The 24,566-nt window shown below is 39.9% G+C and overlaps 1 protein-coding gene across 1 annotated transcript in view; it reads right to left on the bottom strand.

The window, feature by feature from the left end:
* tcf12 (transcription factor 12) overlaps positions 1 to 24,566 on the bottom strand; it is a 112,922-nt gene that overhangs the window by 42,227 nt on the left and 46,129 nt on the right. The window contains exon 6 of the mRNA XM_059535121.1: positions 2,052 to 2,113. Within this exon, the coding sequence (XP_059391104.1) occupies positions 2,052 to 2,113 (62 nt within the window). The remainder of the gene's footprint in view (positions 1 to 2,051; positions 2,114 to 24,566) is intronic.

Raw genomic sequence — 24,566 nt, 5'->3', positions numbered from 1 at the left:
GGTGTACAGTTCCACATCAGGTTCAAATGATGCAATAATACCTTGCTGAGGGAGAGGTTTAGCCTGCAAATGATGACAAACCTCATAAAAAGACGGGTTGTTTGGCTTTGTGAAAATCCTGTAACCGCTTCCCATCACTGCCACACACTTGACAGATTACTAGTGCAGATATTTCCATTCTTGGCACTCGCTGAACAAATAGGGCCTTTTATTAGGTTCCGCAATGTGCATTGCTCAATTTTCGAAGCAGACTGGGTTATTAGGCGCCCGATTCGCGTATTAAAAACACTGCTTCTCCGATAATCTCTGCACCTGATAGTCATCTGTTTATATGCGCGGCAGACGCGGTGGCCGTATTAACACGCTGGGTTCAGAATATTAATGCAGCCACCCTGCAGCCCGCATTCTTCCCACATTCGCTCAGGAACCGAACGGCTTTTTCGCTCTTCCTGTTTTTCTTCAGCGACTAGACAAACTGAGTCTCTGCCAGGCTCTGATCTGTGCAGCTGCAGGCCAGCATACATTCCCCAGTTCCCACACAAAATGTCTGAACTGGCATTCCCTTTCAGAAAGCTCATTTATGAATGAGCGAACGCGCCGGAGAGCCTGCCGTGTTTTCATTCGTTCTGACTAGCGCCATTCACTGCTCGCAAACCGCACGCCGCTTTTAAAGGTGCGCTTGTGTGTTTCTCCTCTCCTGAGATGGTCGCTGGGCTCAGAGGGCGAGGTTATTAAAGGGTCGTCCGGGTCGAGGGCTGTGCTGACCTCACACTTAAGCTGGAGAGGTAGCCTTCATCTAATATCGTCTCTTAGCCGTGGCATTAAATTTAATCTTAAAGCTAAGACCCTGCATGCTCACTCAATCTGTCGGCTAATAACCATAAGGTATAGAACTAATATGCAATGCAGTATTACTGAACTAGGATGGAAAATAATTTATTTCTTGGTTTCCCTGTACTCATTACCATAAGGTTGGAGAGGGAGCGAACAAAACATAAACAGAGCAAAAATGCAAGCAACAGGCAATTAAAAAAAAGTGGAGGGAAAAAGGGTGGGGGGTCTCCAAGTATACTCTCTGACTGACTGACGTCAACCGTGTCAGAGAGAATGAGCAGACAGGAGAGCGAGAGAGCGAGAGCTCACACAATCCTGTCTTTGTCTGGAACATCTGTGTGGCTGAGGGAGGGGAGCAGGGCCGGGCTCTGTGACCCCGCTTTAATGGAAGTGCTGAAAGTCATGTTTCTTTGTGCTGAAGGCCTGCTCCCTACACATAAACACTCCTTCTAAATCACACATTAAATGCTATTAAAAAGCATTCATACTGAAAGCATTCAGACATCACAAAACACTCTTTCAGCATCATCTGATGTGGAAAAACTGATCAGAAACTATAAACAGTTCCCACTGCTTTTCTGCAATTTCCCAGACTTTTTGATGACTTTTCTCAGTTGTGATTATCAAATGATTTTAGGCACCACTTTATTTTTGGTTACAAATAGTTCATGTATTACAGTAGGTATCACAAAAAATACATTAATGTTCATTTATACAACATTTATTCAATTATAAAAAGTATACACATTAGTATACACTACTTTCAAAAGTTTGATATATATACAGTATATATATATATATATATATATATATATAGATTTATCTAATCAAATGTAATGGTAAAATTTCAAATAAAACCTGTTCTCTTTAGAATGATTTTCCAAAGGATCATGTGACACTGAAAACCAGAGTAGGAAAATGAATAAATTATATTTTAAAATAGAAAACAGTTATTTTTTTCCACCATCCATCATCACAAACACTGTAGTTTAGAGCTCAGCTTAACTAAAAAAATAGTATATTTACCACAGTTATTCCCAAGACTGTTTATGTTTTGAGGTGGGACTTGTATACAGAATTTAGCCATGTGTTGGAGTATTTGGCACGTTCACTTTTCAGCACTCTGGTAGTTGTGATGAATCAGGGGCTAAGTGAGATTCACACAAAAGCAAAACTATGTAAAAACATAATAATAACAGTGAAGTTGTGGTTGTTACCTGGCATCCAGAGACGCCTGGCTCTCTTCCATAACCAGAGAATGGAGGCCTCTCAGACTTGCCTATAGATAAACAAAGAGACAAACAATCAGAACAGCACCATACACATTAACCATAAAAAACATGAATCATGTGAAAAACAGGGGGATTTCAAGGAAGGCAAACAATAACTGCCAAAATTCACACATTCAGTGTGAGTTCTGGCAGATGAAGGCTGCGGAAGGTCAGAAGGAATTGATTTATATTTCATATTACATCAGTAATGTGTAATTTATTTCTGTGTGTATTTTTTCTAGCTGTCCATCAGACAGTAAACTACAGTGTCAGACGAGTCTCAGTCGACGATACTAATCCATCTCCATCCTTTTCCTGTCGCAGAAACAGCCTGTGAGCTTGCAAGGGGCGAATAAAAAGTGCACAGCGCACAGCCGTATGAATCATGCACTTCACAATATCTAAACTCAGCAGTTCCAAGCTCTCGACGAGAAAAAAACTGGAGACTCCTAAAGGAAAATGATAAACAACTCTAAAAACATCATATATTATACTTGTCAGACTTTCAAACATTTGAACAAACACAGCAGTGAAGCTAAATTCTGTTTACTTCAGGGAAAAGGTAAATATTTGTGTAACTTCAATTCCGTTAAGTATTTGCGTTACACCTTCTGCGTTCAGGTTCGGTTCTGCTGCGCTCAGGTGCACGAAGCCACGTGTCTGCGAGCGTGCGAGTTTCTGAGACGCAGTCGTAATCAGGTACAGTGGTTTAACTGAAAGCGCTGCTTCCCCTGTGGTGTAAACTGATCTCAATAGACGTGATATAACATTTAGAGTTGCGCTCCTGCAAAGGAAGAGGGAGTATAGTTGTGGGTAAACTACTGCGCTCCCTCCCCCTTAGTCACCACAAAGGAATAAAACATCTGTCTTTCAGCGACTTTAAAGGTTAGGAGGCTTTTTTCCCCTCATCCTGACTTCCTGGGCTGCTACTCAGCTAGGTTTAGGTTTCTGAGTTTGTGGCGCACACAGGCAGTCTTTCCTCTACAGATGCACTCGTGTCCAGCATTGAAATATTCATTTACAGCATGTGTTTTGTCACACACTCTCTGTCCACGCTGAATAATTTATAAGACTGCGTTGTTGTTTTAGATCCTGGCAGAGCTGGAAGCACTACTCATGAAAAACATCCTCCCTCGGTCTGGTTCTCTCGGATGCAGCGAGCAGTTGCACGCATGGTTTGGCTTGTTCTCGTGCAGAGTAACACAGCCATGCGCTGTAAACATGGCGAGGGACCTTAACGCGATCAGCGCTGTAACCTCAGCCACTAAGGAGGAGTCCCAGAGGATCTGAACGGTAAACATGCGTTTAACTGTCTAGCATGCCATAGTGAACGGCCAACCTGCGCTAACAGCAGTGACAGACCCGAACAAAGAGATGAACCTATTCAACTGACTGCACACATACACCCACATATTCAGAGTCAGAAATTATGACATACATTAATGAGTTTTAATTGTTCCAATGACATCTTTAAAATCACCCACGTATAAAGCTAAAATAAGAACTCATTTAATTAGTGAGAAAAGTTATTTATTTATTTATTTTTTCATTTGGGGGAATAAATTACAACTATATTGGAATATATAAATAGCATATTTTATATATATGTTTGTGTGTGTATCTATCTATCTATCTATCATAGTTATTGTTACATTAAAAAATTATAAATATAAATTATACATACCAAATAAATTATATTTCAGTATTATTATTATTATTATTTGTAACTAATTTTAACTATTATTTTTTGTAAAGTTAATTTTAACTTTATATATAGTGATTTATATAAATGTGATTTTTTTTTTTTTTTTTAAGAAAAAGACATGTAGGAGGAGCAGATGAAGAAAAATAAAACTAAAAAAGGAACCGGATGAGTGGAACAGAAAAATTAAGAATGACTCTGAGAGAGCTGTGGAGGAAGAGGAGACCCATGGGGGCCTGATATTCAGAGAGAAAGCGAGATAAAGAGAGCGAGCGGTGGAAAATTATTGGGCGTGCGTTCAAAACTCAGAGGGTTCCAAAAGCTGAAAGCATCCAAAGACGAAGAAAGGCAAAGCGAGGGGTGGGGGGAGAAAAAGTCTCTCGGAATGTTAAAAATCAACAATGTAAGACAGCTCTTCCACTGCTATAGCAATTTGTTTAAGTGTTACTGGCGAGTGTTTGTGCCAAGCAGGCTGCTGGCTGTGGTGCTGATGTTTGAGGAAGCAGTGCCAGCTAGCGCAGCTGTGAGGCCACTGCCCCCACCATCCACACCCTCACACACACACACACACACACACACACACACACACACACACACACACACACACACACACACACACACACACACACACACACACACACACACACACACACACACCTTCCTCTCCTCTCCTCTACTCTCTCGGCCAATACACTCTCTGAGACAGAGAGACAGAGAGAGAGAGAGAGAGAGAGAGAGAGAGAGAGAGTTCAGAGAATATGCGAGACAGCAGGTGAGAGGAAGTGACAGTGAGTACATGTGTGAGAAGGGGTCACTAGGGGGAATCTCTCTAGAAATGAACTTCAAGAAGTGGGCGTTGAGGCTGCCGATTAGCCACATCCTCTACAGCCCGACAAGCCCCTCTCTCCTCCTTTTATCTCATCACACCATCCTCCTCCTCCTCTTAGCTGGAGCGATGACAGTCAGATGAAGGGGGGTTGGCCGGATCAATACCCGCCTCACTGCTTCTCCTGGCCTCCCCTCTCTCCTCGCCTACCCCTGCACCCCGACACATCATACATTATAGAAGCAGGATCTGACTGCGGATGATGAATGTCCCAGCCTCGCCGGCCTTTAGGGGAAGGGCTGACGCGGGGGATGGCGGCACCACCAGCACACGGGAAGCGCGGAGGTTAGCCACCGTGCTATAGGTTATCAATGCCCCTGCTGACTCACAGCTAATGAGCGTTCTAGTCACACAATCTATCAAACAGGTGACTGGGGAGCCGAAGATGTTTACAGGGAATGGCCGCAACAGAAGGAAACCGATGAGGTTATGAAGTTTGATGAGAAAAGGCTATGCCAGGAAAACCATGGGATCACTGAAGATTGAAGACTAGTCATATAGAGATGGTTAATGTCTGGGGATGTAGCTGGTATAATCAGGATCAGGGCTGCTGCAGCTAGCAGTCTGCTCATTTACATAGACGTTTGGAGGACTAGGAGAGCTGGAGCATGTGACCTTGTCAGTCAGCAGAGGAGCGTTAACGGCCCCTCCAACTCCACAACAAACAAATACACCAGAATTTTTTGGTGGCTCTATATCGTAACATATTGGTTACCAGGCTATATGGGAGATATTTTTAATTTATTGAGTTACTCTATTTATATAACTTATTTTTTACATAAGGGTGAGTGCGGTCTTTTGTAACTTGAATGTGAAGGTTTCCGGTCTCATTCGCCTCCAGTTATTTTAGCTCTATAAAAACAGTTTGTTATGCTGCTTGTATTTTTTTTTATCATTATTTTCATTTATTATTATCATCATAAAGACTTTGGTTTGTAGTGCAAATAGTTATACATTTTACTGCTCGTTGCTGCTTTATAGCAGCTAATGAACTGGAAGATGGGCACATTCACAGAAAACAGCCTATTTTTCCGTTACAAAATAAAAGTAGATATTGTTGTGCATCGTCATTACCCATTCTTACATTTCCTTTGCTGTCATTTAATGCATCTTTAAAAACTAATAATTTAATAACACTGTTAAAATAAAATTGTCAGCAAATCTTAAAATGAATATCCGTATATTCCTATTGTACATTTTGATGTTGTAATGCTTAAATTTACATGCAATATTTTAAACACTTCCTTATTTTATGAGCTATTTATCAGTTATCGGCTATAACATAAATTTATTTTGGTTCTTTACTACAATCAACACAACCTGCAAAGCACCTGGCAAAATGTTTTGATTTCTGTCAATGTATTCACCTTCATGTCATTCCAATCCTGTATGAATGTTCTTTTGAGGAATACAAAATAATACATTATTTCTGGTTTAACACAAGGATTAAACGTATTCAAAATATCATGTGTTCCATGTTTATTTTTGGGTGAGCTATCCCTTTAAGAGAGTTTCACATTGATTTGGGTTTTGCATCTAATAAAATGGTGAGAAATGTCAGAGGCACTTGTTTCACTGATCACATTTTTAAACCGTGAGTGCAACAGACTCTGCCAGTAAAGAGTGGCAAGAAATTTAACAACAACAGTCAGTAGCTATGAAATGCTCTACAGTTGTCGAGATGTTTTGAGTTGGTAAGTGAACAGCTGGCTTAACAGTTGCAGCTCGTGTAGGCCAATCAAGACACTAGGCACAGACTAGTCCTGACACCAATATGTCATTAAATAATGCACTTAACTAGAGGATTGAACAATTGCACTTTCCCTGAAATACTCTCCCTGTTCATGATTCTGATGCCCATGAGCATTTAAAGATTACAGAATCTGTCAAAAGAAAGGAGGTTCAAGCTAATACTCAGACATTTTGAGATCATCAAAACCAAGGAAACAACATACACAGCAAAAAGAAAAAAAAAACTTCTTTAGTTATGAGCAAGTCTTCTGTTGGCTATCTCTCACCACAGGCCTGTGTTGTCGCAACAGAACTCTTAAAACATCTTCATATCAGCCCTCCTTGATTAGTGCCGAGTAGAAGGAGAGAAAATAAAGCAATAATCTTCTGCGGCATTGCCCCGGCAATGCTTGTCAGCAACAGTGATTTTCACCCTGTCTCTCAGGGGAAAACAGGGGCTGTACTGGAGGAGTGATGGATGGAAGCGAAAATGAATTCATCAATCTCCCCATGAGGAACTGTGAGAAGCAACAAGGAGACGTCCAGGTGTTGACATGCGTGTCCGTGTGGTGTGCGGCAGGCATCACATGTGCTCATGCACACACACCTGTAGGCAGAGTACATGTTGCAGACCACAACATATCTCAAATATAGTAGCGTTACGACATTGCAAATGATATTGAATGATTTCAGCATTCATAGCCATATATCGATTATTAAACCTATGTGAAATAATTTTGTGAAATAAAAATACAAATAAAAAATATTTTCATTAGGGCTATCATATCAAATCATGATGAATCACAATCCAAAAAAGGTTGTGTTTAAATATGTGTGTACGGTGTATATTTATATATATATATGTATAAATAATACACACAGATGCATGTACATATTTAAGAAACATATGTCATATATATTTACATTAATATACAATATTAATATATATACATACATATATGTATAAATATACACAGTACAAACATATTACGTAAACATACTTTTGGATGCGATTAACTGCAATTAATCTATTACGCAACTAAAATAGTGCTGTTGCCTGGCAAAATATCAGATTTTCACTATATAATTTCTGTCATAATTATCATATGAAACCTTTTGAGTTTCTAAGCAGTATGACGTCGTACTGCTCAGGCCCCACCCATGACTGCTGACGGACTGCCCATATTAGCATATCTCTGCCTTCAGCCTGTTCACCGTTTTCTCCACGCTCATAAGCAGATTTCTCGTAAGCATTGCACTGAATGCAGGTGTTCGGTAGCTGGATGAGACATGAGAGCCACTGAGGATGCAATGGATTAGTTTTGTTTTTGATGGTCATGTGCCACCAAATACACAAAAATCAAAAGAGAGGGGTGGGGGGAGCAGTAGCTCATTATCATTTAAAGAGACATGCACTGAAATGGCTCGCTGTGAACAGAGCTGTTTTGACAAGCTAAAAAGCATGTTATTTTACATGACCAGTCAGGAAGTCTAACCAACGTATACTGTAGACTAGGGATTGAATTTTTTTGAAATTTAGGAATATTCCAAATTTTAGAAGTAGGCCTTCTGACAATATGCTGGTGACTACAGTAAAGAGGAAAGAACGATCCAACCGCATGTCGGCGCACCATTAACCGCTCACGTGTGACACGCTCTGTGAAGGACCATAAATACTGTATAGCGCTAGGCGTCATTCACACAGAATGCGCTTTTGTGTTGACAAAGATGCGACGCAGGCAGTGGAATAGGTGAAACATGCAAGAAGATGGGAGTGAACTTTTCTTAACTTGAGCGCAGTTTTTTTAGAATGGCGTTTCATGCATGAGACACTACAAGAGACGCGAGAGCTACAGTCAACCACATCAATGTTTACACAGAAAAAAAACAATAGAGAAGCAGCACAATCAAATAAAAAAAAAAAACCTGTAAAGAACTACTACTGTATGTCAGATATTTCATGTTTGTATCATGGTGACAGGCTGAAAGCTTCTGTTGTTTTTAAAGAACATTTATAGTTAATAAAAGTTTACTGGTGTTATACCTTCAGTCATTTTGAATTTGAATGACCTTACTTTTGAGAATTTCCGAAATAATTTTCCTCTAATTATTTCTGAACACAATATGTATAAGACAAGTTTGCACAATATGTAGTTGTAGTTTTTTGTATCTTTTCTGCAAAGATATTTACCAAGTGATTTGTTTAACATTTACATCATATTGAAAACTTCATGTGTGCTGCACTTGGAACAGAATTTTCTTTAACCAGAGGGTTAATAAAGAAAAAGTAACTTGAATCATGTTTTAGTTAAATTCTCAAGTTGACTAGTTAAAAATCATAAAAAAAAAAAAAAATTGAGAATTAGTCAAACATAAAACATTTTTTTCGCCCAGCCCTACTGTAGACGTATCATGAAGAGCCTATAAAGAATCATAACAACTTGTGGAAAATGGGCATCTGTCCCCTTTAAACTTTAAAACCTTTACAATACTTCTGCATAACATGCAGTGATAACAAGTCTGTGCAAAAAATCACAACTAAAGAAACTACCCTTCACTTTATAACAAAAGCATGAATGTGCATGACTATTTTTTCTATTTACTAGCCCACCAACAAAAAGATCTGAATTCTTAAATATTAATTTACAGTTTTGCAGCTCTTGACAGAACTCTGCAAATCAGTATGTTTTAACACCACTTTGAATACAGCAGCCCAGAGATTTGTTTAACAGTCAGTGGAGTATGTAAATACCATTGATGCACTTTCACAAGTGCCAACACAAAAGAGGGGTGCATTGAGTCCTGTCGAGGGGGTTAATAAGGGATGTATAAATAGGCAGACAATATTAAATATTGAGATTACATGGAACAATTAAAATGTGACCATGTAGAAAGGCTCCCGGGGTTGCTCCTTATTGATCACAGCTCTGCCAGGCAAGACCAGAGCTCTTGTTTTGATACTCAGATAGGTACAGATCTAAGCATCTCAAGGGATCAATTGAAAAGCGCAGCCACAAAAACAGCCAATTAGTAGCCACACTCCACAGCCTCCCTCTCTTTATCCCTCTCTACTCTCTCTTTCTCTCGTTCTAGTAAATTCCAAGGGCCTCGCTGAATTATTTTTTTTTTTCTCCACACAGACTCAGTTTCCAGACAAACTGAGATGCGTATACATACACACGACAAGGAGCTCGATCCCTTGTAGTGGGTAACACCAAATGCAAATGAACCTCTCATGCCCTTCGTCCCTCAGAATCCACCCGCGTTCCCTCGTCTGAATTTCATGTTCTGGAGTTCTAGAACCCCGGTGTAATTCATTATCCCTGTCAAGTTAATGTTCCGTGTTAAACCATATGGCGAGGCTAACACACGCAATAAAGGAAATTCCTTCAACTTGTTATAATCAGCACATTGGGCTTTCCAAGTACTGACATGAACAGCTTTATTGTGTTTGCTGCATTTTCTCTTAAAATTCTTGAGAAAAACAGGAAAGCAGGCAGGAAAGCGGAGCGGGGGACTGGGGCTAAACTTGGAGGCCAACAAAAGGAGGGAGGGAGGGAAACGTAAAGAAAAAGAAAGCTCTACAGCTGTCTAAAGTTTGTGTCGGCAGAAACCTTGAGCTATCAGTGCAAAGTCCTGAACGCTCGATGCCCACACACGAACACAAGCAAACACTCACAGACATAACAATGCCAAACAAAGCCACACACCCACTCGCTCACTGGCTCTGTGGCTTTTAAAATGGATCCTTTTGTTTCCTTGTTTGGAGTGTTTGTGTATCTCGCCATTGTTTTCGAGGCTTTTGATGTTTGACAATCGCCAAGGACGGGGCCCGAATCCGAGGGTCCCCTCCCGCCCTCTCCATGCCCTCCTTCGCACGATCCCAGCCGAGCAGGTAGGAAGGGGGTGGAGGGGTCTGTTCTTTGAGGGGCACAATCTCAAACACGCGCTACCCCTGAGCTCAGCATCAGTTTCTGTTAATTACAGTCTTGTCAGCAGTGGCATTATTCAAACAGCTAGCGCAAATGTTAATGAGCTCTTATTTGCATATTTATTTTTTTTCTTTGTTGAAATGTCATTGATTATTATGTTCTACGATGATGAATGCCTCTGCTGATGCACTCTGATATGTAATTAGTCATTAGATGGAATGAATAGATCAATTAAAAGGAGGGAGCGAGGACAGGATTAAGGACGAATCAGAAAAAGATGGAAAAAAAGATTGAAGAGGATTATGGGAGTGGAGAATGAGATTGTCATGTTAAGGTGAGTCATGAGCGTTTCTCATTGGTTGAGGATGTGTCCTGGTGTCTCCTACAGTTAAACCTGGGGTCTTTAACCTTTTTCAGGCCCAGGAAGCCATTGGTGGATAGTGCAAAGTCAGAGCAGTGGCCCCCCATTAAATGCTGTATAAAACTGAAACCAGGCCTAGCATTCAATAACAATATCTATATACATACGTTGAAAAGAATATAATTATTGATAATAAATCAAGTAAATATTTTTCAATTTTACTCAACATTATCTTCAACAACTAAAATAAATTAAATTTAACTACCCAATACAGCTTCCTTGTTAAAGACACCTTATGTAAGAATATCTCAAAATATTATTTTTATTATTTTTTTAAATAAAAAGAAAATACAAATTCAATTAAAATAAAATGTCTTTACTCCACAGAACCTTTGCGGATGTCTTGTTAGAAGACTCCTAATGTAGGAATAGCATCTCAAAACGATATGGTATATGATTCATTTATAAAATATGTAATAAAAAAAAAAAAAAAAAAAAAAAAAAATGAATAACCTAGTGCCTCTACAGTTTTTTTTAAGTGTGTAAATAAAAATATAAAATACAATTTTTATAAAATAATTAAATTAGAAACAACTACCTCCCCGAGTAGCTCTGCAGAACCCTTGTTGAGGACCCTGATGAAACACAATCCATGTGTTAACATCCTTGCAGTGACTCTTTTCCTTCTCGTTGAGTATCTCACAGGTTTGCAGGATCTCCTGACACACCAGATGGGGAAGAGGGACCTGTGAGTGGACTTATCAACAACCACAGCAGCTGGATTTGTCCCAAACACCCCCACCTCAGAAAGTCAATGGGATGACCAGGTCTGCGCAATGTGATTTTCTGTTGTTAGTGGGGGGAAAATGTTTTCTTTTGACCTCTGCGGTCCCTAACTTAACCACCCTCTCCAGCCAATGCCCGCTACTCCCCGATACAAGACGGCGAAAGAGAGAGAAATGCATTACTGCAGACCAGATGGGAACATTCCACATGACCAAACCAATCAATCACCTTGGTGGGACGCAGGTGCGCCACAGCCGTGCAGCAACACACCATTTCACAGTCTATCGGCCACAAACACATGGTCACCAATCAATGGCCCCCTGAGGACGTGCGCTTCTCCCCTACCCCACCGGTTCATGGCTGATGACTTCATAATCACACATCCCTCTCTCTCTCCTTTCTCCTCCTCTCGCTCTCCCCTCAGCGAAGGAGTGTGATGAGCTATCTAATACCCTTTCTTCCACGCACCCACTGCCGATCTCGCCACACTGGCCGATGACTCCCCTCGAGCTAACCCACGCAGGCTCACGTGTGCGTGAGATAGTCGCTTGTGGTCACATCCCATGCTGTGCATCGAGAACCCGGTGGAAAAACAGGAGGGTGGGGTGTACTTTTATGTCCCAGGATGGATATCGCATCATCTGAGCCACATCAAAGGCTCTGCAGCCGGCTGGTATCAGATGCCAAGCAACTGTTAAACAATGGGGCCTCACTGGAAGGATGGAGAAGGATGAATGCAGGAGGGGAATTTTGATCCCACTCGGGCGGCGCTGCCGGCCTACTCTCAAACTCACACGCAAGCACACTCTTTAAAATCCTGTTTAAAGACACATTCGAGTTGCTGAGAGACTCGGATAGTGGAGAACAGGCATATGTCAGAAGCAATGAAAGAGTTGTCAGTATTAAAACATTTCTCTTTTCATAGTGGAGAAGTGTTTAGTAACACTTCTCAAGGTTCTGTCAGAGAGAAATCGTGTCACAGAGAGGGAAGCGTGTGAACACAATTCACTCTGTATGTGTGAAACTGTGTTGGGGGCCTAGACGCTACCAACCCACGGGATATTTATAATACTGCTGGTGGAGTGGACCATGTCCACACCAAATTATGAAAATATGGGTGATGGGTGGTTTATATTACATAGTTGAGCTGCATTCGAAGCTGTTGTAAATTACACTGCAAACATACACCTTTGTTTACTTCTGTGTGTTGCTCAACAAACACTTTTCTGGAACCACAACTGATTCTGAGGAACTACATTGTTTGGTGAAAGAATACGGTTTTTATTTATATCATTACACTTTATTTGCTCTATTTTATTCTGTGAAACCTTACTAGGTATATGAAATAACCATTTTATAAAAGCAATAAGCCCTGTGAAGCTTTGGTTTACAGTTAAGGGGGTTTAACAACATTTTACAACATTTGAACAGTAATGTACTTTAATGTCAGTCAGAGATACAACAAAGTATTTAAACATTAAACAATTAATTAAAATTAAAATTATACAATATGTATGGAAAATGTACTTAAAAATATATTTTAATCAAAAAATGCTCAAAATATTTATCTCTATTAGTAATTCTTTGCCTTATTAAAGGGAAAATAAGGATGATGTGGAGCAGAAAGTGATCTTTATAATAAAATGCAGCAACTATAGCAACTGCCATGAGCTAACTGCATCTGTATGTTGTTTTATTGTGAGGATTTAAATCTAAAGGTTGCATTTGTTTTCCTTCACAAACAACAGCAGCCATTGGATTGCATACACTGTATGTTTATGTGTACAGTAGATAATGCTGGAGTGCTGCTGCACTGAGAGTCTTACACATAGTCACTCATTCATGGGATTCGTCTCTCCTCTCTGGATTAGTTGTGGGGGAGGATGGGTTATTTCTAGGCATACTGACTGCACACTCACCACCTGAGACCCCAAGCCAGGTGTGTGTGCGTGTGCATGTAAGTGTGTGTATATGTAAGAACAGCACCTGTGGGGCACAGCAGGAGCTCAGCTACACACAGGTGGGAGCCAGAAGCCCTACTGTCCATCCCACAAGCCCCCTCTCGTTTCAACAGGTCGTTCCGTAATTATACTCAACACAGCCCATTAGCCATCAGCCTTCAGAAGAACATATGCTCCAACATTGCCACACACCGCATGCCTACGCGTGAAAGACTGTGGGGGAGATCGTCTTCCACTGGACACGGTGCCTAAGAGCTTTATTTTTTGAGCAATTTGATATCTTAAATCTCATATAATGAAATAGTGATTACACAATTCCATATTCAATATCTGCCTATTTATACACACACACACACACACACACACACACACACACAAGGACTAAGGTATTCTCTGAATACAACTACAAAGTAACTAAAAAAATAATTCTCTTGCTGAATTATTTTATTATTTTTATTGTTTTTTGTTTTCTTGTTTATTAACTCTTATTTCTATGACCATTACTGGCATCTCTTTTTTTCATCACTATTCTTGATTTGTATTGATGTTTTGGAATTAAGGTGTGTAAAACAATCATGCCAATTAAGTACTTTGAAACTGAAAACTGAAAGAGAGAGACAGAAACAGAAAGAGGGAAAGAGAGTGAGAGACTGAGAGAGAGAGAGATAGAAAGAAGTCTGGTAAAGTCATTGACAGCAGCAGGGTGCTCTGGGTCCAGACTGCATTCATTTCAGTGGCAGAATTCCTTCCTAATGAATCACTGCCCTTCAACTTTGCATTTTCATTTAACAATCGCTAACATTTTCATTGGCATGAACTGCTGCTGAGTACCAAGGGATAAAACTGGGAGGGAGAGGTGGAAAAAAGATGCAAAAAGAAGTCCAGACAGAGAGATTAAAAATGGCGATAGATGAGTGGAAAAGAGGGGGTTAACGAGAGGAGGGTGGATGATGGGTGGAGACACTGAGAGTACAGGGAAATGCAAGTGATGCAGGATGCTGAATGGAGGACAACAGCAAAGAAAACATGAAGGACAGAGAAACAGAGCCCAGAATCCTGCATATACACAGTCCTGTAAGGACTGAAAGCAGATTTGGGTGTTGTTTTGTTCAGGCTTCGTTATGCATGTAAAGGGATTGGATTAAATAATGCCAGCTAATGATACAGTCATCAAAGCCCAAAGTGCCACATGCTGCTCGTGTTACTGAGTAAATCCAACTGTGCTGCACATGGATGCATTATTGTCATTCAGCATTATTGAGATTTCTGGCACATTTCTGGATGCCATCATAAGTTGAACTAGTGGGATATTAAAGATACAAGAATTCAAAATATTCTAAGGCCTAAAACATACACTATACAAGAGCGTTGACTCACAATGGTTCCAGCTACACTAGCTTGATTTCATACAGTTGCATGCTAATATGTGTCAGGACATAAGTATGGGCTGCATTTAAAAAGAAAATATTGCAAGTTAGTTTAAATAATTCCAATAGTTAAATGGGATTTTAATTAGTTAAAATAAACACCATTTGACTAATGAATTTCTATTACTTTTCCTATTGTCGTGTTGTCATATTTTTTTAAAGGGCACTAAAGTAAAGTACTTAATTTAATTGATCAAGTACGTAATAATTATTGCCATTTAAATTAAATGTTTTCTAGCTTAATATATTTTCAAATGTAATTTATTTCTGTGTCAGCAAAGCTTAATTTTCAGCAGCCATTTCTCCAGTTTTCAAACAAACATATATTCAATATTAACACTGTATTGGTTTCTGGCTTAAGCTTTCAGAATGGCCTTAATATTTTTGTTGTTTTTACTGTCGGGATTTTTTCCCGTGCTTGTACATTTGATAACAGAACTCTATAGACGGCGCAGATGCATAGTAGACAGATTAGCTCAGGCGGTAATTTCAGTCACCCCCAATGGCCTGTGAAAGCAGGCTTCCAGGACCTCTATCAGCAGGGCTCAATCAGCTCTGCCGCCCTCCCCCGCACGACTCGGAGCTCTCCTGGCCCTCTGCGAACAGCCCTGCAGACATGAGCGCACCAGGCCACAGCTGATCTCTGCAGCTGGCCTGCCTGCCCGCTCGCCTCACCCCCTCCACACAGAGGCCCGGGCCTAAGGAAGCCAGGGCAAGGGCGGATGACGGGTGGATGGATAGATGTGTAGATGTAAGAAAGGGAGGAGGGGCGTTGTTGGAGGAAGAAGTGAAGGAGAGGGATTTGTGGCCTTTCAGGCCATCTTGGGCTCTTCATGCTTGGCTGAGCGCAGTAACAGATAAGCGCACCCTGGAGCTCTGCATAATGACCAGCTACATCCACTACACTTCACACTAGTGCCACCAGACTCCCACACCACTACAGATGTCCGCTCTGAGCCTATGTCAGCACACATTGCTTCCAGCATCTTAAACACTCCTGTGTGTGAGTGGCTTAAGCATAAGGCTGCTCAAATGTCTTGTACAGTGCCTTGTTAAAGTATTCACAACCCTGACTGATTCACAAGGGCCGTTGACACAGAACATGCTGTTGCATTCAAAAACAGCTAGATCCAGGGCAGTGCCAGGGAAGAGAGGGGTGTTTTGAAAAAAGTAGCTTCTTGTAACTTGACACAGCGATTTAAAATCAGTACTCATGGCGTGAGATGCTGAAAACAGTGAGAAAACATCTGAAAACGTTCTAGTGCACGTTTATATATGTCTGCAACGGCTAATTGATAATAATCAGTAATAAAAAGAATCAACAATGAATATGATCAACACTTTTTTTTAGGACAAATCAACTGTTTTATCGATTATAACAATAGTCGTTACTAGCAGCACTATTTATATAGATCAACTATTTAATGAAAGAAAACCGTCAGACTTGCACTTGGACAATAGTGTGGCCCAGTGAGAAAAAAAAAGGTTGAGAACCGCTGCATTAGACAAACATCTAATAAGATAGACATCCTTTAGAGGATGCATTAATGAGCAGAGAGAGGAAGGAATGAGTGACAGGCAGGAGGAGGATAAAATGAAGGCATACAGGGAGGAGGTGGAGAGAGAGAGAGAGAGAGAGAGAGAGAGAGTTCTCGAATGCACCTGTGGCCCTGCTGTGTTGTGTAGCTGCTCTACAGGATCGTGCACCTGAGCAGCACCTGGTCACAATCAGAGTGCCAGCCAGAGGAGCGGCCCTCAGAGGCCCCACACGTACACCTGCCTCTACCACTACACACCAGGGAACCAGAGCACAGCGTACAGCCACATGCTCAGCCTTAAGGAATAATTAAAAAGCAAATAAATAAATAAATCACATGCAGTACGAGATACGTACAGATAAGCCGAGCACTGGGACAAATCTTTTTTCCTTCCCCCAGCTGAACAAAAGGATAGTGAGATGCATCTTGGCATCTCTGTGCTGCTCCTCTTGTGCACACAGAAAAAAAACTAAACAAAAAAACACCCAGGCTACAAAACGCTCTGCACACTTTGCATTGTCACTAAATTACTGCATAATTTCATTTCCTGGAAAGCCATTAGGTTTCATCAAAGGAGATGAGAAACAGATGAGAACAATTCTCTTATGCATAGAGAATTCATTTAGTGGCACGGCATGTGCGGGAGCGCCACGCTTACACCAAACTCACTGCAGGCAGAAAGTTGGGATGCAAATTTCAGAAATTAGTGTGCCGTTCCACAATTATTTTGCATATGGCGTAAGCTGCCGAGAGAGATTAAATGACTGCAAACTACCTGTGACATTTAAAAACGATGTGCTACTCTAAGCATGCAGCCACAACTGCAGTATATAGAGTGATAGGAACTGAATATATAATTCTGCTAAATTAAATGGCCTAACCCTAACCTAACCTAACCCATGACACAAAAACTTTTAGGGTAAGATTGTACTGAAACTGCTGGATCTCTTGTCCTCATTCAAAAAGGTTTCAAATAGGGATGCACTGACAGTACAATTACTGATAAACTGAAAATATAACAAGTCGTTAAACAATAAATTGCAGTCATTACATTTCTACACTACTTTTACTAAATAAATAAAATACTAAAACCTAAAATAAACTGACTGTAAACACTACAAGTGAATTAAAGCAGCACAACATTCTAATGTCGTTTTGATATTAACTAAGACTACATTTAAATGATGAATAATATTGACCAATAAAAACTCCTTAATAATAGCACCAGCACTTTGGTGTAGTTCAGCCACAAATCAGCATATTCAAATAATTTCTGAAAAATCATATAACAGTGAAGACTGGAATAATAATAAGCTTTGCCATCACAGAAATATATATTAAATATATTTAAATGGTAAAGAGTTAATCTAAAACTGTAATAATATTTCAGTATATTACAGTTTTATCATATTCTGACAAAAAATACAGCATTGGTGATCAAAAACAATAACAATTCTTACTGAGCCCCAAACAAAATCGTACAATATAATATAATATAATATAATGTATATATATATATATATATATATATATATATATATATAGGTCAATAAATACATGATGAAAATAGAAATTTTACAAAAATATTGGAAAATAAGAACCAAGCGATTTAAAGTTCAGAGTTATTGTAGTCAAGCTGAGAATCTGAGACTCCCTTCACACGTTCACCTTTGCTTTCTGTCGCTAAGGCTACATCATTTGGGAGCACCAGAACAACAGTAACACTTACTGCCATCATCATACAGCGCTCCTGGGAGAAGAGCGTTTAGGTGCCACTAGGCTGAGAGGTGGCAGACCAGCCATGATCTTCTTCTCTGGGGAAGAGACGGGGATGGAGATTTGACTTCTGATGTCCCAGGTGAGAAACTCAAGCTCCTGGGTTACATTAGGCCAACTAATAGATTTGATCTAACAGGCGATATCACATGGGTGCAATCACTAGATGTGTCTTCAGAGATCAGCGCGGACTTACACAGCTTAAAGGGATAGTTCATCCAAAAATCAAAATTATGTCATTAATAACTTACCCTCATGTTGTTTCAAACCCGTAAGACCTCCGTTTATCTTTGGAACACAGTTTAAGATATTTTAGATTTAGTCCGAGAGCTCTCAGTCCCTCCATTGAAGCTGTGTGTACGGTATACTGTCCATGTCCAGAAAGGTAAGAAAAACATCATCAAAGTAGTCCATGTGACATCAGAGGGTCAGAATTTTTTGAAGCATCGAAAATAAATTGTGGCTGACACTCCCTCTGAGTTCAAACAAACCAATATCCCGGAGTAATGCATGCACTCAAACAGTACACTGACTGAACTGCTGTGAAGAGAGAACTGAAGATGAACACCGAGCCGAGCAAGATATTGACTATATGAGTGTCAGCCACATTAAAAAAAGTTAACAGCTTAAGTCATTTGTGGATTAATGCGTATTGGAGACGCGAACCGTTTAAAACGATTCAGTTCGATTTGGTGAACTGGTTCAAGAAGATCTGGTTACATCGAGTGGTTCGTTCACGAACCGGATATCACAAACTGCTTTGTTTTGAACTCGCTCACAGCAGACACAGAAGAGAAGACAGTGCTGAATAAAGTCGTAGTTTTTGCTCTTTTTGGACCACAATGTATTTTCGATGCTTCAAAAAATTCTAACTGACCCTCTGATGTCACATGGACTACTTTGATGATGTTTTTCTTACCTTTCTGGACATGGACAGTATACCGTACACACAGTTTCAATGGAGGGACTGAGAGCTCTCTGACTAAATCTAAAATATCTTAAACTGTGTTCAGAAGATGAATGGAGGTCTCACGGGTTTGGAACAACATGAGGGTAAGTTATTAATTTCATAATTTTAATATTTGGATGAACTAATCCTTTAATATAGATGTGTAAAGAAGGCCTGAACCCGGCCGAAGAAATCCAAGTCTTACTGAATCACTTCAGTAGCGAACAGGGCTGGATGTGTGTGTGCGTGTTGATGCTGCTAATAATAAGCAGATTATATTTAATAGAACAGAGAGGATGTGCGGCAGGCCACAGGAACGTGAGTGCATCCACAAGCCAGTCAGCACTGTTAAAAATATAGACAGGCACATGGATTGAAATGCTGGCGAGTGACAAACACACAGTCACATGCTCAAACACACACACACACACACACACACACAAACACACACACACACACGCGCACACAGACTTGCTCATGGTAATTAAATAAAATGGACTAATCTAAACCAGCTGAAATCTTTCATGAGTGGCTTGCGGAAGAACAGAGGAGTAAAAAGAGAGAATTTCTCAGATACAAGGAAGTCCGGAAATGTCCTCGTAACATCTTTTGTCTCTCTTTGATGCTCAGCGATCAGTGTGACTAAAAGCAGATATCCAGAAATCCACAATGAGATGGTAACTTCACTGACTTCATCAGATGTCCTCTTCTCTCTCATCTCAAACTTTCATCTCATCAGATAATGTGTGATGTTGAAAATTCAATACATGTCATCTTTATGAAGCTTTATGAAGAGAGAAAAAAAAAACATGAACAAAAAATGAAGACAAATGCTAAAGATTAATCTGAGAGCAGCAGGAGGGCGATTGACAGGTTGAGGTAAAGTGAGATCTTTATAAAGGGTCACTGAACGAGAAAGGTCATTGATGACTTTTTCTGCATTTTCGGTGTTGAATTGGAAATGTGCAGAATGGATTCTTTTAAACAGATTGAAAGTCACATTGTAAAGGAAGCAGCAAAAAAAAAATTCTTCCATATTGTTACATTCATCTGAGTGAAATAGATCATTGAAAAAAAAAGGAAAAAAACACAGTAGGACCAGGCCTGTGTTGCTGACTGGAGACAGAAGTGTATATGAGCTTGCATTCGTTTGTGAGAATTCAATTCTGGCAAATGTTCAAATGTATATAGTCTTACTTACTGCTACAGGAAAAATAGATTCATGCATAGTTTTTGTCCAATCAGATGCTCTCTAACAAGACTGTCCACCACAATCGTTAATCATTTGACAGCACTACTTTTTACAGAAACACAAAAGTTTTCATTTAGTCTGTTTAATTTGGGTAATTAAGTAATTTAACTTGTATGCTTTCCAGGGTATTGTATTCTCAGGTAATAAACCAGTGGGAGAGCAGTAAACCAACTAGTTCAACAAATTTGACATTTTACTGTTTTAGAATGCTTTTTGGTCAAGGATGAAGTGCGTCCACCATGCTGAGATGTTTACTTGTTGTAACTTATCCACATTTTGTGAACAAAATAGATGATGACACTGTAAAATGCACGTTTTTGAGAAGTGCAAATGAAATGCCATTGTTTCTTTCAATGGTTTTGGCCCTCTAAAACTATTTCCTGAAATTTCTACTGCATTAACAAACAAATTAGTCATAGCAGCTTATTCTGCAGCTTTTAATGCAGTTCTGCAGCCACAGATTTCATTTAGCCTTGTTGATGACTAGCACAACGCTTTCGGGAGAAAGGTTTACTGAAATGAGCGTTACCCAACAGACCAGCACTAAACTCCAGCGGAGGAGAGCGTATTGCCAGGAAACACAGCTTTCTTAGATCGTGTATGTGCATTCTTCCCATCTACCGCAAATCACAAGCTTCCCTTGAGCTGCAAAGCAACAAGCTTCACCTTAGGTTTCAGGAAGTTTACAGCAAAACACATGTACAACTGATTGCAGCTATTTTTTTCCAATGAGCATTCAATTTAAAACTCATGTACCGTGTTTTGTTGTTCTCCGTTTCATCAAGTCTAAAGCCAGGCTGGCTCTGTCTGTGCCAACTGTTACCCATGGAGTTTGGAATGTCAACAAAGTACTAAACTAATTTGTCTTTTGTGATGGTAATCTGTTTGACCAGTAAATACTGGCTGCGCTGAAGAAGCAGGATTCTCTACGTGCATGCAGATTTCTTCTTAATCTAAAGCTGCATTAAGCCTTATTAAATTATGCTTAAAACTTCAACATAGTCATCATTATGCAACACGCTCCAGTGTTACAAACAGACAAGCAAGCACCCACTGTGTGCTATGGTTGGCTGATCAATTGATTATAAGGTTAAACCGCACTACAAATTATGTTAAGGCTTCTGAAAATGGAACAGAGATCATTTATGTTTTGCAGAACTGAGTTCACGTCGGACAAGGTTTGTGATTACGCATTACCTGATGTCATCGGCTGCCGCATCAGAGGACCGTGTACAGCACGGGCCGGTTTGGGTGCCACGTGCGAGCAGAAAGGCAAAGAGGATGCTGGGTAAGAGGATTGGATCAGAGCGCTGGCACGTGTGGCGCAGACTGACTGACCTCTGACCTCAACACTCTCATAGACTTTCTTCAAGCATACACACAAACACAGGCAGAAATACACACCACCACATACACTATCTCCAGCCCATGGGGTCTTAATGCACCATATAGAAAGATGATGCAACAAAGCGAAATATCTATCCACTCAGAGACAAACCTCAAGGGTATCATCTGATACGTAGTTCTACATAAACTCAAATCCATTACCAATACAGCAGAAGAGAGTGTGACCTTTAAAATGGATCTCCATTATTCAGAACAAGCAGCGGTTACTCCAATTAAAATGTTATGTCAAATAAACAGTCATTACCAGCCATCTGCTTAGCACTATAAACTGTAACAAGTTCATTATCATAGACAATAGCTGACCCCAGGTAACCCCAAGCTGCTCTCAACATGTCATACTTCACTTAGAGAGCGCATGGAACCAGGTCAACGCATGCAGCCCCCACAGGCATATTTAAGACTACTAAATGAAGCATTCAAATTAAACCGCTTAATGGGATAATGGTTTATGAAAGCAAATCAGAGGCATTTCTTATATTAACGCCGTAGACGAACAAGGTTATACATTTGTTGAGATTATACAGTTTAAATAAAGGCATTTTATGTATTATTTATTTATAAAAAATTAAATTCGAGAAGGTTTTATCAGCCACAAACAGTTTGAAAAGGTAAACAAACAAGTGCCAGCCTACAATTGCTATTTCCTTCAAGAAACTGCAGACCACCGGGATTTGTCTCGAGATAATCCACTTAGATTACCACGGCTCTGTTTTTAAACGGCACATGCAGGGGAAAAAATGGGTCACATAAAACCCACGAGTACCTCACAGGCCAGGGTTCCCTCAGAAATGCCATTCTTGTGATGGTAATGCTTAATTGTATTACATTCACATTCGGAGCTCTGCCTTTTTCATTGGTGAATAATAACCTTTCAGAGATGATTTAATGAGGTTGCTCCGGAATGGGTAATTCCATGTAAATCCCAGATATTACTGCTGAAATTCAATTTGATAAGACTCGGCCTCCTCATCCAATCCCAGCAAGAAAGCGCAGGCAATTTAGCCTTGCAATCAGATTGTCTAATTCCCTGACACATCATTGTTCCAGATCATTTCCATATTTTGCTACTTATAGGCATAATTAGTGCCGCATCAACAGGACAGAGGAAAACCAAACATCCTCCCTACCTCCACACACACACAAATGCAGATCAATTGGTAGAGAGATAACGTTTTATTCCGGTGGGCTTCGTGCAGTTGCACCCATCCGTAAAACTTGCCACCTTACATGGCAACCGGTCTCCAGGGTGATGCTACAAAGAGCCGGGGTTCAGCAGCCCATAAAGCTGTCATGTGCGAGCACATCACAATAGCAGCAGACAGAGAGACCTCAGATCTAACAACATCCATCAATCACGTTCAAGGGATAAACAGCCCCTTGTGACTCTAATCAAGCCATACTGATAAATATATAAGAAAATGCTGCTTTTGTTATCATCTTAATCATCTTTTCAACAAAAATACAAATAAAAAGTAAAATTTTAAGCTATGGCACAAAGTAGGCTATATCAAATACTAATTACAAATATGCTACCTTGTGGAAAAAAAGGGTGCAATCTTTCAGAAAGAAACCCGTTATAAATATAGCAATGGAATGTTCACTTCACAATGACAAAATTATCCACAACAGAAATAACCGTGTGCAATTTTCCGAATCTGCACTGCACATCATCTTGATGCTGAATAATGTGTATTATGCTTTGTGTCTGTGGAGTCAGCAAACAAGCAGTAAAAACCAAGGGCCAAACAAGCACAAACTCACAAACTGATACAGATGGAAAATTATTTGAAACATTTTTGGAAGCAAAAGAGGAAGTGGAGCGAGTTAAGTAGAGTTTCACACACCTCTTCGGAAAGAAGAGAGAGATTTGAGAGAGTCCGTGGCTGAGGGGGTTTGTGTGTGTAAAATGATCTTTGGCCCATCTGTTTGTTTCACTACCACCCCTGAAACCCCTCCTTCGCTCGCTCTCTCTCTCGCTCTCTCTCTCCTTTCCTTCCCATCTCTTCTCACTCTCCTCTGCAGAAAAATGCAATGTGCCACTGGAAGAGGCCGGTGGCTTTTCTGATGGAAAACTGTACTGATGGTGTGACTTCCACCCTGGGGGAGGGTCAACTTCTGAAGACAGTCACAGCGCAGGAAGATGCTAAAGGAAAATTCATATAATATTGAACATTATACTGTATATATTAAAATAATTATAATGAATTATAGATCAAATAAATAATGCATTTCTAATACAACTTTATTATAGATTATTAGTCAGTGCAGTCTGTTGTCCATTCATGAACGAATGACTAATTAATGAACGGATAAAAAAAAAGATTAATAAATCTGTGTGAATGTTTCTGACGAATTCTTCAGTGAATCTGTCAGCGGAGTTACTGAATCTGACTCACTTCTGACTTTCATGTCTGACTCAAAAAGAGCCAGGATTATTATGTTTTATAATAAATAAAAAAAACAAGCATTTTTAAATGTATCTTCTACTATATATAACCATTCTAATGTTTGGGGTCAGAAAGATTAAAGTGACAGTGAAGACACTTATAATGTTACAAAATATTTCTATGCTGTTCTATTCAACAAAGAACTGCTTTTAACAATAGTAGTAATGAAATATGTTTAATAATCACCAAATCATCATATAAGAATGATTTCTGAAGGATCATATGACACTAAAGACTGGAGTAATGGCTACTGAAAATTCAGCTTTGTCATTACAGAAATAAATAGCTATTTAATTGATTTCTATT

Source organism: Carassius carassius, chromosome 3 (genome assembly GCF_963082965.1).
Source record: "Carassius carassius chromosome 3, fCarCar2.1, whole genome shotgun sequence".
In the NCBI taxonomy this organism is placed as follows: Eukaryota; Metazoa; Chordata; class Actinopteri; order Cypriniformes; family Cyprinidae; genus Carassius; species Carassius carassius.
This window is presented reverse-complemented; position numbering and strand designations above follow the sequence as displayed.